Raw genomic sequence first — 16,393 nt, forward strand, 5'->3', positions numbered from 1 at the left:
TGGCCTAATTTTTTTTTTTAACTGACTGTAATCTGGAACCTAATTTGATATGCCTTAAAAGGCTAATTTCACATGGAAGATGCTCTACTGTCAGGGTAAGCAGCCATAAGAAATCCTAAAATAGGCAGATTAAGGGTTTGGGATCACAGGGTTTTATTTCTATGCAATTAAAGAAATGATCACATTTAAAAACTGCTAACTTGTAGTTAAAAAAACCCCAAACATCTACCAACCAACAACTGGGAGTACCACATTTTAAAACAGCGAATAACTCAATTAAGGCTATGATTAGCAGAGACAATGAGTTAGATAGCACGAAAGCATAGCATTTAATGCAACGCACATTTTCGGTTGACATGGTGTGGCCAAGGCAGTTGTGTATTAATTAGTGCTCTGAAGAGGGTGAGGAGGACAGGGAGGGGGAGAGGGAAATTGGCAGGTGTAGAAATGAGATTAGACAACTACAGAGGATTTTTCTTTTCAGAACAGAAGTCGTACAGAATCCTCATCAGCCTCGCTAACACATTTTGTATAAATGAAGATACATGCTACAGGAACGGGCAGGGTAGGAAAGCACAGCTTGGGGACAGGGAGAGCAAGGACAGCTTCCCAGGGCTTGCCTGCGGTGCATTTCCAGGTGGTAGTGACCAAATATCAGCCTTGATTTCCACACCCTTGCTTTAAATGCTGCTGGCTATTTGTGCATGGCAAGGTGCCTCCGCGCTCAATCCTTACAAGGGGACCTGCGCTGTTATACTGAGGTACTGCTGCAGCTGCATGGTGAAACCAAGCCAACAAGCTTCCCCTTTGCTTTCCTCCACCGTGCAGGTGCTCCAGCTAGGTCTCTGCTCTTAGTGGAAACTCAGGCTTGAGATAAGGGTGCTGAGCCCCCACCCTATAGCCGCTCCACACGGCTGTCAGCTCTGCCACTGCTTCGGCTTGGAGCACCCATGCAGTGCTGAGTGCCGCGACCAGGGTATCTGCCGTGTGCTGGAGCCCACTCGTGCCCCCCTCTTGCATGGGGGCCTGGGTGTGCTACCCAGGGAGTTGGGTCCCTTCTGAGCCTATGGCTGTGCCTTCTGTCACGACAGTGCAGCAGGACGTGAGCGTGCTGGCCTGGGCAACCGCTCAGGGCTCTCCAACTCAGACCGCAGGGACATGAGCTACGCGGGCAGGCAAAGCACCCGGTGCGGAGCGCGCGGCCCCGGGCAGTGTCCCGTCCTGGGACGGGGCTCACGCGGCAGCGCTGCTCGGTGACGGGGCCGTTCCCCTGCGCGGCGGGCGGGCGGGGTTTCACGTGCCGGAGACGCGCTGCTGTGGGCGTGAGCCCACCCCTCCGCCCACGCAGGTAGCGTGTTCCCACGCCGGTAAGGGTGGGTGGGTCAGAGGCAGTGCTGTTTCGGGGCCATTCACCCCGCTGTGGATTCCAGCGGGTGGAATTCGGGAATCTCATCAGGATATTGGGAATATCATCACTTCTTCCTCTGTGGCTTTTTCTTCTCCACAGTTAAAAAAAAGCCCGTTGGAGGGCAGAGGAGATGCACAGTCCACTCGGAACTCCGCTCTCGGCAAGCCGAGCTTCCCCGGGGGCGGAGCCCGCGCCTCGCCCCCGCCCCGTTCCCCGGGGAGCTGTCCCGCCGGGCGGGCGGCAGCAGGGTCCCGGGGCCGCGCCGCCGCCGCCGCCCCCCCGCGCTCCCCTGAGGCGCGCAGCCCGCAGCGAGCGCGGCCGCTCGGATGGGGCGGGGCGGGCCCGGCAGCCCCCGGCGCGGCGTCCGTGCTGCGGGGGAGGTGGGGGGACCCCCGGTGGAGCCCCCCCAATTACGTGCTTAGCCTATTTGACTGCTCCACGCGCCGCCTGCCGCGGCGCCGGCCAGCCCGACCGCCGCTTCCCCGCGTCCCTGTCCCGGGGCCGGCTCACGGGGGGGCGGGGGCGGCCCGCTCCGGCTCGCCGCGCTGTTCCGCAGCAGGGAAAAGCGATTCTTCCCCCGCCTTCCCCCACCCCGGCCCGCTCGGCTCGAAAACGCGGAGACAGCGTAGGGAAAGGCTGAGCGCCCGGAGCCGCCGCTCCCGAGGCCGGGGGGCCGCCGCCCTGCCCGGGACCGCCCGGTGCGCGGCCGGCCGGCGGCGCGGGGAACGTCGGTAACTTCATCCCGCTCACATGACGGGCCCGCACCGGGACCTGGGAGCACTGCCAGCGGGGCGGGGCGGGGGCGGGCGGAGGGAGGGAGGCGCGGCCGTGAGCGCGCCCCGCCGCCCCCCGCCGCGCACCCGCCGCGGCCGCCACTTCCCGCGGGCGTCGCTCGGCGGCGGGTGCGCTGCCTCCGCAGGAAGCGGCCCTGCGGCCCGGCCCCTCCCGCCGCTCGGCGGGCTCATGCACTCTGCGGCGCGGCGGCGCGGGCGGCGGGATGGCTCCGGCGGCGGCGGCGGGCGCTGAGCTGCGGCCCCCCGCGCTGCTGCTGCTGCCGCTGCTGCCGTCGCTGCTCCTGCTGCTGCTGCCCGGCCGCGCCGCCGGCCTAGAGGTGCAGCGCAAGTTCCTCTCGCCCACCCCCACCAACAACTTCGCCCTGGACGGCCCCGGGTCCCGCGTCTACCTGGCGGCCGTCAACCGGCTCTTCCAGCTGTCGGGGGGTGAGCTGGCGCTGGAGGCGGAGGCGGCGGTGGGGCCGGTGCTAGACAGCCCGCTGTGCCACGCGCCGCAGCTGCCGCAGGCCTCCTGCGAGCACCCCAAGGTGCTCACCAACAACTACAACAAGATCCTGCAGCCCGACCCCGAGCAGGGCGTCCTCGTCGTCTGCGGCTCCATCTACCAGGGCCTCTGCCAGCTGCGCAGCATGGCCAACATCTCGGCCGTGGCCGTGCGCTTCCCGCCGGGCGGCAGCGACCCGGTCACCGTCTTCCCCAGCATGCTGAACGTGGCGGCCAACCACCCCAACGCCTCCACCGTGGGGCTGGTGCTGCGCCGCGGCGGCGGCGGCGCGCGGCTGCTGGTGGCCGCCACCTACACCGGCTTCGGCAGCCCCTTCTTCCCCCGCAACCGCAGCCTGGAGGACCACCGCTTCGAGAACACGCCCGAGATCGCCATCCGTGCCCTCAACGCCCGCGGCGACCTGGCCAAGCTCTTTACCTTCGACATCAATCCCTCCGACGACAACATCTTCAAGATCAAGCAGGGCGCCAAGGCGCGGCACAAGCTCAACTTCGTCCGCGCCTTCCTGCAGCGCGGGGCCGCGCCGCCCGCCCGCCGCCCCTACGCTTACCTGGCGCTCAACAGCGAGGCCAACGCGGGCGACAAGGAGAGCCCCTCGCACAGCCTGCTGGCCCGCATCTGCCTGGGCGAGGCGGCCGAGGCCACCCTCAACGGCAGCGGCGAGACCAAGAAGCTGACAGAGTCCTACATCCAGCTGGGGCTGCGCTGCGGCGGCGCCGCCGACGCCTTCACCCGCCTCGTCTCCGTCTTCCCGGCGCGGGCGGCCTGGCGCAGCCCCGCGGTCCCCGACCCGGCCCCGCCGCCCCCCGAGGAGCTGCTCTTCGGCGTCTTCGAGCGGGCCGGGGCCGGCGGCGGCGGCGGGGGGCGGCCGCAGTCCGCGCTCTGCGTCTTCCGCTTCGCCGAGATCGAGGAGACGATCCGGGCCGCCCGCAACTCCTGCTTCGTCAGCCCGGCCGCCGGCATGGTCACCGTGCTGGACAGCGTGGTGCAGGGCACCGGCCCGGCCTGCGAGAAGCGGAACATACAGGTACGGGCGGGCGGCGGGCACCTGCCGGCGCCCTGGCGGCGGGGAGCGGGTACGGGGCGTCCCGGCGCAGGACGGGCGCGGGGAGCCGGTGGCCGGCGGGAGGCAGCCCCGTCCCGTCCCGCCGCTGCTGCCGCGTCGCCTCGCTCGGGCGTCCCGTGGCCGCAGGCGCTGCGGGCGGGCGGGCGGGCGCGCTGCTCTCCCCCGCGTCCCGCGCCGGTTGGGTCCTGGCTGCTTCCCCCCGCAGCCAACGCCTGCGGCGGGGCTCGCACTGGGCAGTGTGTTTGTCGGGGGGGACGGGACGGGACCCCCCGTCTGTCGGGGGCCGCCGCTCTTCCCACGCCCCTCTCCCGGCGGCTCGCGGGCGTGCAGCTCCTCGCTCCCCCGTGGGTGCCCCGCACGGCGGGGGAGGGGGGGGGGAGGGCGCAGCGCCGTCCCGACCCTTCCCGTGTCCCGTCCTGCGGCCGGCCGGCCCTGCCAGGGGCCGCGCACAGGCTGCCTTGTCTCCTCGCCTTCAGGGGAGTTTGCCATGGTCGCGGTTTGCTACCAAGCGGCTGTAAATATTGACGCCAGATAAAGACGCCTGTTTTCCCTCTCACCGAAGATATGTGATGCTTGGGAAAGGCAGAAAGAAAGAAGGACTGCTTTAAGACTGCATTTTTCCCTTCCTCTGGGAAGGATGCATAACTCAGCTCCATCAAAGATCGTAAAAACATCTGTGTGATTTCCAAGGTAAGATAGAGCGTTTGGGCTTGGGCTTCCCTGTGCAATGCCAGTGGCAAGGAGAGAAAGGTTTCCCATGGTAACCGGAGTGTTTAGTGTGGCATCTCCATGCTGTGTTAAAATATGTAGTCTTAATGCACTGGTTCATAGACCTACTTTAGCAAAGTTGAATAGTTTTTCCCTGGTGGCAAAGTACAGGCTGCTTGACAGCCGGGAAATGTGGTAGTTGTCCTGGCTTTTGAGTTAATTCCACAAAGACTGGGTGTCTTAAACACTGGGAGCACAGTCATGAAGCCTTGGCAAGGTCACAGCTCTCAGGGGAGTCACTGGGAGTCAGGAATCCTATTTACAGGATGAGAAGGCACCCACAGTGCTTGTTGGCTGTGGCTGAAGCTCAGCATAAAGGCAAATCAGCCCCTCAGCCCCTAGCAGGATTGAACTGTCTCTGCCAGGTGGGTCAGGAGGATGCATTGAGGCTGAGACTTGTGGAGGGTGCTCAGAGAGTTTGCCAGCCTAGCTGTCACTGGAAGGCAGAAAGACACCCGCTTCCCTTGAGCTTCCTCAGTGCTCCAGGACTCTTGGGAAGATAATGTTTTTTCTGACTTTTGCTCAGTAAAGAAAGTAATAATGGCCTAACACTCCTCTAATAATGTTGAAAATATCAAGGACGGTATCCAGTGAGGTATTTGGACAGCAAATTCCCTGGTGATTCCAAGGACACCCAGCGCAGGAATGAGATTTCACTCCGTCTTTGGGTCTGGCCCCTGATGCTGTCTGCTGTAAAGTGCGCTCCTGGTAGCGGCCCTTCTTTCCAAGCATTCGGTGAGGCAGGCGGCTAGGAGCACGTTGTCAGTTGATGCCACAAAGGCAGCCTGTGAAGGATGGCAGTGTTCTTGAAGGGGTTAGGCATTGGGGGTGTGAGGTTGGGAGGAGGAAGATCGAAATCGCTGAGCCTCGCTGATTCCATAGAAGTTAGCAGAAACCCTCCATGTTTACCATTGTGGTGAGATCAGGCTGCGAAAACATTTGTTTACGTGGAGACAGCGGTATGGCTGGCAGTTATATAGTGTGGATAGGGAAAATCGGGTTTTAGTCCCTACTGACAGTGCTGTGTCGCTGACCTTGAACCAGTCATTTAACCTAACTGCCTCAGTTTCCTGATTTGCCGCATGATCCTGTAGTTATTACTATTATTCAGAAACCTAACTCACACGTAGCATGAGATTGCATTTGTAAAGCTGCTTTGAGATCCTTTGATGTTAAGTACAGCAGGATATAAATGAAGCATACCATTAATATTCGTTCATGCCTAATATTTCTACGCTTTCCATTTACTTGAATCGTATTCCTCTAAAACCGCTGACCAAGCCTGCTGGGAAGCCTTCCTACCAGTCAGAAGGAGAGCCTTTCATGATTTTTTGCCTTTTACTTAATCATTAGAATTGCCAACAAGTTAACAAGCTGTTTTCAAGTCCCAGAGTGGCAGTGTCAAGAGAAGAGTTGTAATCCTGTGTTTCTTTGTGCTGCAAAAACCGAACATCAATTTCCACCTTCAAGACAATGAAATACTCTAATAATTTTGTCCCAGCCCTGGGAACGCAGCAGGAAAATGTATTAAAGCAGCAGCTGGTTTGGCAAAGCAGATCAGCATCTAGCTGCTTTCCCATTATGAGCTCCACATCTCCACCTTAGTTAGTCTCCACGTTAGTGGGTTTCCAGGTTTTCTTTTGCCTGATAGGTGCTTCGGTATTATCAAAAGTGTGGTTCATTAGTTCTTCATGTGGACTAGGTGGTTGGGTTTTAAGCTCCTTCTGGAAGAAAAAATGAAAACCTAATGATGGCCTGATTCATTCTGAGCGCGCGTTCGGCTGAAGTAGAGGCTTGTTACAAATATGGAGCATGGGCTGTTAGGTGTAATGCGGTGTGAAAGGAAAATCATTGCACCCTTGTGTGCTCTTCTGTCTAATTGAATGCTCCTCTTCAGCACTCGGCTGTGACTCAGCCGGGGAGCTGCAACACTCTGCTGCCAGTGATGGGGGTTTGGAGCGGGCCCTTTGCACATCGGCCATCCCTTGGCTGTCCCCACGGCACTGCTGCAGCAGCGCTCACCAATGAGGGGCCAGGCTCGTTACCCCTCAGCATCGTGAGGAGAGGTCTGATGGGAGGCTGGCACTGCACAGAGGGGCTTCGTTCCTGTGCAGGGGAGCACTCTCCAGCAATTGTGGCTGGCATGGTGGGAGCTCCTTGTTCAGCTCTCACTGACTGCCTGGGACTGGCCACGTGGGGGGCTGCGGAGAGGGGATGGGTGGACCTGGGGACTGCATGTCTCTGCTGGCTGGCAGGGGAGCCCCGCTGGCCCCTTAGCCTGCATCTCCCAGGCTGGGCATGGGGAGTCACCAGCTTGGCCCGGGAGCGGGCCTGCTGCTTTGATGGAGGAGCTAACTTGCAATTAAGCACATGCTTAACGACTTTGTGAGACGTGGAGAAAATGTGCAGACGAGGATAGTGTGGGTCAAGGGTGGAGGCTGGTTGGTTGTTCTCGGTGAGTCCTCCTGTAAAGTCATTTACCAAGGAGGTGAATTTGCAGCGGCAGCTTAGGGGAAGGAGGATGTATTAGGGAAGGATTTAGTTTGATTGGGTTCTTGTACTCAGAGTGAGTGGGTGAGCTCTAGGATTGCTTTCCCTCAACAGAAATAGCTTTTTATAATGAATTTTGTGTCAAATACTGGGCTATCTTTGTAACGCATGCAGTTAAAATGAAATACTCGCACAGAGTCACTGCTGCATTTTGCCCACTCGAAGCCTGGGTGGAATTTGGACCCGAGACCCCAGGAGAGGAGTATGAGCTGTCTGTAGCAGACTGTCTTTAACATCATTTGCAGCTTGATGCACTGACAGAGCTTATCAAATCCTGAGGCCACCGAGTAGGTTTACTTCATGTTTGCACTGTTCTGCCCGAGCAGGATTGCTGCCCAGTAGGCTTGAAGGTCACACTGGCTGTGTGGCTGGAGCATGGCGCAGATGTGGCATGCCAGAGCCCTTGTGAAAGCAGAGCTAGTTAGACCCTGACCCTGGCTTCCCACTGGCCCGAGAGGAGCTGTGTGGGGTGTCCCAGCACCTCCCGCCTCAACACCACTGAAAATAGAAGTACGTCCATTCCTGTGGCACGGGTGGCCATATGCTGTCTCATTGCTACGTCTCAGCAGAGTGAAGCCTCCATGGCATCCCCTCGCCACTGCCCTGTCTCTTGGTCTGGTGTTTGAGGCAGGGAGACACGGTCGGGTACCTTCGTGCTGCTCCAGCTGGCAGCTGTCTTTTTGGCCAGGGAAATGAGGACGGCTGCCAGGCAGTCCGAGCCCTGCTCTCCTGGACGTGGCCACAGCAGAAGGGCAAGCGAGTGGGTTTCCAGGCATCTCTGCAAACCTTCCCACTATGGGTGTCCAAGTGGTGGCTGACTTGGGGGTCTGAGTTTAACACAAAGTAAAATGCACCGCGTGACAAACAAGCACACTTGAGGAAAAGCTGAGCTGGTAACCCCATCCCACGCTCCCAGCTGTGCTGGACTCCTTGTCTTCTGTGGTTTCTGCGCCGAGCCCCATGCTCTCCTTCTAAAAACTCCCAGAGAGGTAATGGGGGAAAGCAGGCTTGTATTCGTTAGGCTTAGATTTGCTAGCCAGGGATCTGTGTCTCTCCTGGGAAATGTTTCGGGGTCTGCAACTCAAAAAAGGCTGAAAATCCGGTTTGTTTTCTGTGCTGGAAAACATAGGCACGACGGCATGGGATAATGATGCGTTTCAGCATTAATTCTCAAGTTTCTGGCTCTTGTGGCTTTGTGTCAGATCCTGCATGCTCATTGAGCACAGTGTTTTGTGGTGTAATGATGAGACACCCACCAGTGAGCTTTACTATAGCGGGTTGTTAAATAAAATGAACTCCTTGGCTAGACTGTATAAACAGTCTCAGTATATATGTATGCCTGGGCATGGAAATGTGGTTTGAAACCAGTTAGAAAATGTTCCCAAAGAAAAAAAAACCCTCATATACACGTGGGAATATGACAAAGCATCTACTTACTGTCCAAATAGACTGTGGCATCTCCATGGGATTGGGTTTTATAGGAGCTGAGTTACTTTGAAGTGCTGGTTTATACTAATTTAGAAATTCCAAACATGAAAATAAATGTGCTCTAACCTTACATCTACTCAAATAAATCCGGAGGATTACCCACAGAAAGGAAACTGGGAATTTACACTTAATTTCTACATTAAAAACGAGGCAGGAGTTCTTGTATCAGGCTTAATTTCTGCTTTTCACGGAACGCGTTGTGTTTGGAGTTGCTAGCACGCACCTGAAAATGCAAATACCCTGTTACTGCCAAGCTGCGCTGTGCTGTTATATCACTGTAATTTGTTTTGCTTCTGGATGTCGTTTTACAAGCAGTGGGAAGTTGGTGTCCCTCCAACACGCTGTCCGAGGGCTGGGTGGTGAGGGGCAGGTCTGCCCACGGAAGGGATGGCAGGACCTGAGATGCCCGAGATGAGAGGTTCAAGCCACAGCCTGAGCTTTGCCGGGCTTTGCAAGACTTCAGACCCAGACCTGAGTACTGTGTACCGGCTCTGTCTCTCACCTGGTATTAGCCAGCTGTGGGCAACTGCTGGGTATGTTTCCTTGGGAATTTCTGTGGAAGTATGACCTTCTGCTCGCAGTCCAAGCACTCACAGGCAGAGCCGGAGCCGTGTGAATCTTTTCCTTCTTGGGAAGGCAGGCTCAGCTTTGTGGGCTGCCTGTGCCCGGGGGCTTTCCTGCTGCCGGGGCCTGGCGCAGCCCTGGCACAGGAGAGTCTCCCAGGGAGCGGGTCTGTGCCCCCAAGACAAAGGTGGGTGGTGGGAACGCACCACCCGGGAGCCCTGGGGCTCACCCCTGCTTTGCATGTGAAGCTCAAACAGATCCCAAATTGCAAAGGGAAAGTCGGTTGGGGTGGCAGAATTTTCTGTGCCTGGAAGCCAGGAGTTGTGCTGCTTTAGGTGAGAGAACAGAAAGCAGCTCCTGGCTGTGGCAGATGGAGCCTTGGGACCATGGTGCTGGCTGATGCCAGGTCCCTTGGCAGAGGGGGATCAGAGCTGTTCCGCGGGTTTCTGGAGAGCTGGAACCACAGCCAGCTGCGCAGACCTTGTCCTTCTTGGGAGCTTGGCACTCAGACTAACTGATCCATTGAGCTCATTACATTTCCTGTAACTAAATAGTGGTTTAGGTGAGGAACAGGGAAGGGATCATTTTGGCCAAGTCCAGTGTTGCGTGTGGAAGGTACATCACAGCTGGGAGGACACTGGAGCACTCCGGAGAGGTGCTCACATGACCGTATGGAGGTGGTGATCGTACCTCAACAGCAGTCTCTTCATTCACGGGTTCTCAACCCTGTCTGTGTAGCCCCAGGTGTTCTCCAGGGCAAGTGTTTGGTTCCCACGTGTGATCATGAGCCTGCTCGCTAGGAGCTCTGACTGGTCCTAGCTTGGCTCTGTGTCCTCGGTGGGTGGAGATGAAGGAATTTGCCATCTCTTTTCTGATTTTTCAAAGTCTACTTTATAGTGATTGAGAGAGAAGATTGGTGGGGCTGCGGGCACCTGGAGGCGTGAATAAGGCACCTAGAGATGTGGATGGGTGCCTGGGAATGCTGTAAAAACACGTCGCTACACCTTGTAAATCCCAACAGGTGCCTATTCAAAGTCACAGGCAACGGCACTGTTGTGATATTCTGGCCTGATGACCTCTTCCAGCAAGTTGTTGGAAACATAATACGTCTGAGCCCCTGGCTGTGGTAATTGAATGCAAACACCTAGGCAAGCTAGAACGAGCAGCCGTTGGAAACAATCAATTATAACCACCTGAGTGCCACCATGTACTACCTACAGCAGCGTGGCTGTGCCTCCCGGCTCAGGCTCATGTGTGGCATGTGCGAGGGGTCGCCGGTCGTGGCTGGCAGCTCCTCAGTGACAGGGATGGCACGCGCAGGCACCTGACTGCTTGTTTGCACCAAGGAGGTGATGGACAGGGGTCAGCGTTCTTGACCGGGAGGAAGAAACTGCTCCGTGCCCCGGGGCATGCAGCTGATGCCCGGAGGCGTGACTGCCCATGCTGTGCACCTTGTGCAAGGAGCGACAGGGCTGTGCCTGTGGTGTGGCTGCAGCCCCGTGCGCTCCCAGATCCGTTTGTCGTTGCGCAGCCTCAGCACAGTGCACCAGTCCGTGCTGGGGGAGCGTTACTGCCCACTTCTCACAGGGGGAAGTAGGTGGTCAGAGCCACCTGGCCGATGCCTTGTCATTGATGATGGGTGGCTGCGTCAGGGTTTGAATTGAGGTCCCGAGTGCTGGGGTGCTGCAGTGCCACCGTCCCCCCAGCACACATAGCCGGCATGGGCATGGCGCAGCAGGCGGGGTGAGCCAACCCCTGCAGCTGCAGGAGGGATCCACTTTGCTTTTCTATTTCTTTATTGTTTTGTTTTCTTGTTGGGTTGGTAAAGAAGTGACTGCAAGTCCATATTTTCTTTTCAAGTTGGCTCTAACACGTTGCAGCAAGTGGAGGAGGTGGCAGGCTGTCGATGGCAATCTCCCACTTTGGGAGACTGGTAGAATTTATTGACATTTTTGAGCAGAGGGAGCAGTACTAATTTCTAACATCTGGATAGCAGCTCTGCTGGCAGCTGCCACTCCGGCAGAGTGGGGCTGGTGGGGCCGTGGGACAGCTCACTCCCGAGAAGGCCCCGATCAAACAGAGCCTGGATGAGCCCCTGTTAGTTGTGGTGCACTGATGAGCCCAGCTGGTATCAAAGCCTGTGAGATGATTTGGCCTCGTTACCCACTGAGTGTCAGTGGGGCTTGTCCAGTGTGGGGAGCGTACACTGGCTCCTCACAGATCTGTGCTGAGATTGGGACCAGGATGTCCCCAGGGGCAGGGGGCACAGGGGCCATGGCATCCTGCAGCAACAGTGGTGCAGCAGTGATGGCCTGTGGTGTGAGCAGAGCTGATCTGCTGTTGCCAGCCCCTGTGCCTCCCTCCAGTTCAGGATGCATTGATGTTTGAAGGGAATGAGTTACAGATAAGCACAGCCTTTGCAGGTGAGGGGTGGGTGGGACAAGGCGTGTGTTGGCTTGGGGTGTTTCTTCAGTGGGCAGTGGGACAGGAGTTAACTTGGATCTCCAGGCTTTTTCCATACTGGGACTGTCATTCTGCTGTGCCCTCCTCTGAAGGTGGCCTGGCCAGGGTGGCAGTGCCTGGGTTTTCTGCCTTGCTCCCAAGGGTGCCGCTGCATGGGTGAGCGGGGCCACAAGAGCTGCGGGACCCAGAGCGAGCTCAGGGCTCCTGGTGAGGCTGGTTGAGTCCAGGGCGCAAAGCACAGTTTGAGTCTCAGGTCTCGGTGAAGCTGCAGACTTGTGTTTGGATCTGCAGCCACCAAACCTGTACCGGCTGCTGTGCCACCGACAGCGGGAGGCAGCAGCAGCCTGGCCAGGCAGAACCAGCTGTGGGAGCAAGGCTGCCCATTTTTTGAATCTGAACCATTGGAGGGTCATTGCTCTGACAAGATGTCTGTGGCTTATGCATCGCATAATGGTGCTGGAATACAAATATTTTCATTCTAACCCAGAAGCAAAGATGCCTGAAAGTCTGGATTTTGCAGATATGTACCTCTATCATTTGAAGGAAATTTGGAACTTGTTCTCCCGTTTTTGTCTCATCTCTGTTTAAAGTATTTTTCTGCTTCGTACTGCTCCCTTCTGGAGCAGAGCCCTTCAGCTATTAGATTTGTATCCCACCGTCTGCTGACTGCTGCCAACATTCAGTGGGTTCTGAGTTGCTAGTGGCCAAAAGCCATCGCTGGTGGATTGCCTAATTAAAAGGGGCCATTGAAAACCTGGCATGTTCTAGAAAACAGTTGTGTGTAGAGTGAACTTTTTAGGAATAGTTGGGAAATGTTTGCAGTACAATGATAGCAGTTGATGAAGAAGAGGAGATGTGAAAGATGAGGGGTTTTAAATGTAAAATAAAATAGCATTTTCCAAGTTAGATGCGTGAGTCCCTGCCATCCTTCAGTACATTTCGTGGATCCAGACAGGAACTGCAAGCGGTACCAAGGCACCAGGACTGGTGTGCTGCTGCATGCTGTTCTTCGGAGAGTGGTGGACCCAAATCTGGGAGCTGGCTCTTGCAAGGAGTGGGCTCTGGTTGGGCTTTCAGCAATCAGTATGGCAGGTCATTATGTGGGAAGGAAATTGTGGCTGAATCTCTGCTTGAGGGGACAGATATCCATGTCTGGAGAGCAACTGATGCAGATGATTTCTTCCCCGCACTTTTTCATTTGGTTTGAATCGCGCGCATCCCTGGGGTGAGCCACACAGCAGAAGGCTGGGATGGGTGTTCCCATGCATTCCTCCTGGGATTCCCCCTGCCAGGAGAGCGCTGGCCTCTCAGCACACTGGGGCTCCCTGACTGGAAATGCTCCTTGGCCACTGTCAAATAAGCTGCTGAAGAAAGGTTTAAAGTTTCAGGGAAGAGCTGGGGTTGCAGTGTTATATTCCTGGGATCTGCTAACTGTAGTGTCATTTTTTGCTGAGATTTGCTGTCATGGCAAGCTACAAAGCTCAGTGGATCTTTCCAAACAGCTTTGGAAGCACCTGTAAATCTTGAAGACAAGATAAAAAATGGTAGAGAAAAGGAAAGCCTTCCATACATCAACCAAGGAAGAGAGGTGCTCAGTTGCTGAATCCAGTAGGACCACTGATTTTTAACAAACTTTGAAATTATTCTACTGATTCTAATTTCCTAGCTGGGAGGGACAGGTGGGGAGAGATGCAATACTGGAAAGTCAACAGGCACAATGCTTTCGGTGAGGTGTCTGGAGAATGTCTTCGGCTTTGTACAAGCGCCGCCTGTGAGAGGAGGCTGTGTCTCTGTGAGTCCAGGGGCTGGCCGCAGGTTAGAGGGCCTTAATTCTTCGCACTTCCCATAACCATCCTTTTAACCTGTTTACCTGAATTTTCTCAGTCCCGAAAATGAGGGTGGAGGTCTCTGTCTCGTGTGTTAAGGGTGTAGGAAGGGTACAGCTGTGAGCTGGGGAAGCAGTGCATCTGCCGTAGACCATATCTTTATGCCTTGGTTACTTCTGCATTTGGAGTGCTTGGTTAATGAGCAAAAAGGCTTTTTTCAACCTTGCCATGCCAAGCTACCGCAGCTGGCTGGGTGCTGGAGCAAGCAGTGTTGTTTTGTTTCTGGACGCCGGTGCCAAGGCTGCTGAGCAGGCGAAGCGCACAGTGGTACCCGTGGAGGATGCCTCTGCGGCACGGCGGTGTGGGGCAGCGCTACCGTTCAGGGGCAGGTTTTACTGAGGATGCATAAAAGTAGAGTTCTGCTCGTTATATCTGAGCTTAAATGATTTTGGCAGAGGTAATGAGGAAGATACAGGAAAACATTTCCTATAAACTGTTGCTAAATGCAGATTTGAACTGACACATGCAAAAGACCAGTTGTGTTAGGTAAGAAGTTGTTACTTTAATGGATGATTTTTTTCAGCCCTGAGTCACACAGATATGCCTTCAGAGCATGTAAAGTGCTAAGTGTTAGTAGTAGCAATAGTAAAAAAATAACCCCCAAAGACTGAGGAACCAAACTCACAGTTCACCCAGGACTCTCCTCCCTGTGAGAAGGAGTTTGAATAGTTTGAGATTGGTTGCTGAAGCCAAAGCTCAACATAAATGAGAAACACAGCTTGAGTGGTGGAAAGGGGGGCTCTCCCAAGGGAAGAGCAGCTAAGAAAATACAGCCTGAATAAATCAGCTGTCTTACTGCAAACAGTTTTGAGGGTGACATGTTAGTTTGGCTTTGAGAGCGGTGTGGGTGTCCTTGGGACGAGGCACGCTTGTCTGATCTGCTCTGCTCCTTGTCCCTGGGGAGCGGGGCAGAGGAGCCGTGTTTCCAACAGGGGGGAATTTAAAGGACATACAAACTCTTGCTGCTTAAATGCATGTTATTTTGGCTATGACAACCCCTTTGGAGCCTGTTGTTCGTTAATCCCTCTGCTTGCCCATTCCTGAGGGATTTGATTGTATAATCTGAAGTATTGTATTTAATGCAGGATGAAAGCTAACATAATAAGCTTGACCGGTCTTCCTGGTGGCATGAAGGATGTGTAATTTCAGTTAAAAGAGTGCTACTTTTTTATGAGCTCCCCGTGCAGTTGCATGTGCTGCTTCAGCTCCCTGCAGCATGAAGTACCGATGTGTGCCAGACCCCCGGCTCGCGTGGAGCAAGGAAGGAGACCCGTGCTTGGACTGCCTGGGCTGGCGGGAGGTGTCCCGGGGGCTGGGTGTGCAGAGCAGGTCCTGCCAGGCTCCTGTCCACATTGCCCTCAGTGTTCTTTACCAGTTGTTCAGCCTCAGGGTCAGCACGATGGGGCTGGGGCTGCTGGGGTGGTGGATGGCCACAAGTCTAGCCAGTTCCTGCTGGAGGATGCGGCAGAGGAGACCAAGGGGGTGATCACACTGTCTAGCTGCATGCGTCCGGCTTCAGTGCCACCACTGGAGCTGAGACTGGAGCCTCTGGGGACTCCTCAGGGCTCTTACATCCTCCCTAACACCCCAAGGAGGGCTCACATTGTAGACACCCCCTGTCCTTTCCTCCTGCACCTGCAGTGACGCAGCAGAGGCTGGATGGCCGCAGGAAGTCTGTGCTTGTCCCAGCGGTTGTCAGGCTTTGGCCTCACTGTAAGCAGGCTGACTGGCTTTGCCTACAGCCCAGCTCTTCCCTGGTCCTGTCCCAGCCCTTGGGCTCACCTGCATCTTCCCTCCGAGGCGGGTTCTTGCAGGCAGCAGCCGAGCAGGTGTGTGTGAGGGTTGCCACTGCTGGAACAGCAGCCAGAGCTTGTCATTTGCCCTCTGAGATGAGAGACAGTGCTGGGAGCATCTTGCGGCATTTCCAACCCCCCCCTCACCTCTGGTGGTTTGAGGTCTGCGGTCACGGCAGGAGCAAATGTGGCTGCTGCCACTTAGATGCAATGGTTGGGCCAGACCCAGGCTTGGCCTTGAGCTGGCTGCAGGCCTGTCTCTTTGCAGACTCACCTAAAACAGTTTCTCCTTTGCTTTCAGGGGGCTGGTGGGCTCAGCCTGTCGGGTCAGCTCTGGTCCCGAGTCTGGCTTCAGGCACACGGTCTGCCAAGCCCATCACCTTCCAACGGGCAAGCACCTCGACCATTACCAAAAACTCAGAGATCAGTGAAGGGCAGGGCAAGTGACATGGGCACCCGGGGCTGCCAGGCATCTTGTGCCTCTGATTGTGCAGGTTCCCAAGTAATTCTTGTGCAGCACAGAACAGGTCTAAGGAGATGCAGAGTCCAAGAGAACCGCTTGCCTGCAGAGTGCTTGCTGCGCCCTGCCTTCCCCAACGGCTGCCGGTCCTGTGCTTGCTGAGCATCCTTCCCAGCTTGCTCTGCTGCCTTCACACAAGGGACACAAGCCTGAATTCTTCAGTCGTTTTAATCAGGTGCATGTCCCATGTGAAACTGCCGAGAGTGAATGTTAGGAGCTGGCAGGAAAGAAAAGGGTTGAAGTTGAGAGTAGAGAGAGGGAAGAATGAGTTTTATAAGACGGGGGGAAAAAAGCTTTCCTCTAAAATAAAAATTAAGATAAGAAGCTGAAAAACTGCCAGGCATCAGGAGCTCAGCAGAAGCCAAAGGAATGCTTTCCGGCATGAGGTGGCATTTGTCTGCGGTGGAGGGAGGAGCGGGTGCGCTGACACGGTCATTTTTCTCTCCAGGCGGCCGATGCAGCTCTGCTGCTGGTGCCGCTGGCTGTGGTGTGGCGGACGCGCGTTTGGCCGGGGAGTGGTGCTTCCTGGCGCTTTTGACAGAGGGAAGCTGGTGGTAGTTTTTCATTAGCAATTACTCCTCTTCAGCA

At 56.0% G+C, this 16,393-nt stretch overlaps 1 protein-coding gene across 1 annotated transcript in view; it reads left to right on the forward strand.

Annotated features, from left to right (window-relative positions):
- Nucleotides 1-2,289: 2,289 nt before the first annotated feature.
- The window catches only part of PLXND1 (plexin D1), an 83,700-nt gene continuing 69,596 nt past the window's right edge, over nt 2,290-16,393 (forward strand). The window contains exon 1 of the mRNA XM_040589797.1: nt 2,290-3,734. Within this exon, the coding sequence (XP_040445731.1) occupies nt 2,406-3,734 (1,329 nt within the window). The 5' untranslated portion in view covers nt 2,290-2,405. The remainder of the gene's footprint in view (nt 3,735-16,393) is intronic.

The sequence above is a fragment of the Falco naumanni genome, chromosome 4, assembly GCF_017639655.2.
Source record: "Falco naumanni isolate bFalNau1 chromosome 4, bFalNau1.pat, whole genome shotgun sequence".
Classification (NCBI taxonomy): Eukaryota; Metazoa; Chordata; class Aves; order Falconiformes; family Falconidae; genus Falco; species Falco naumanni.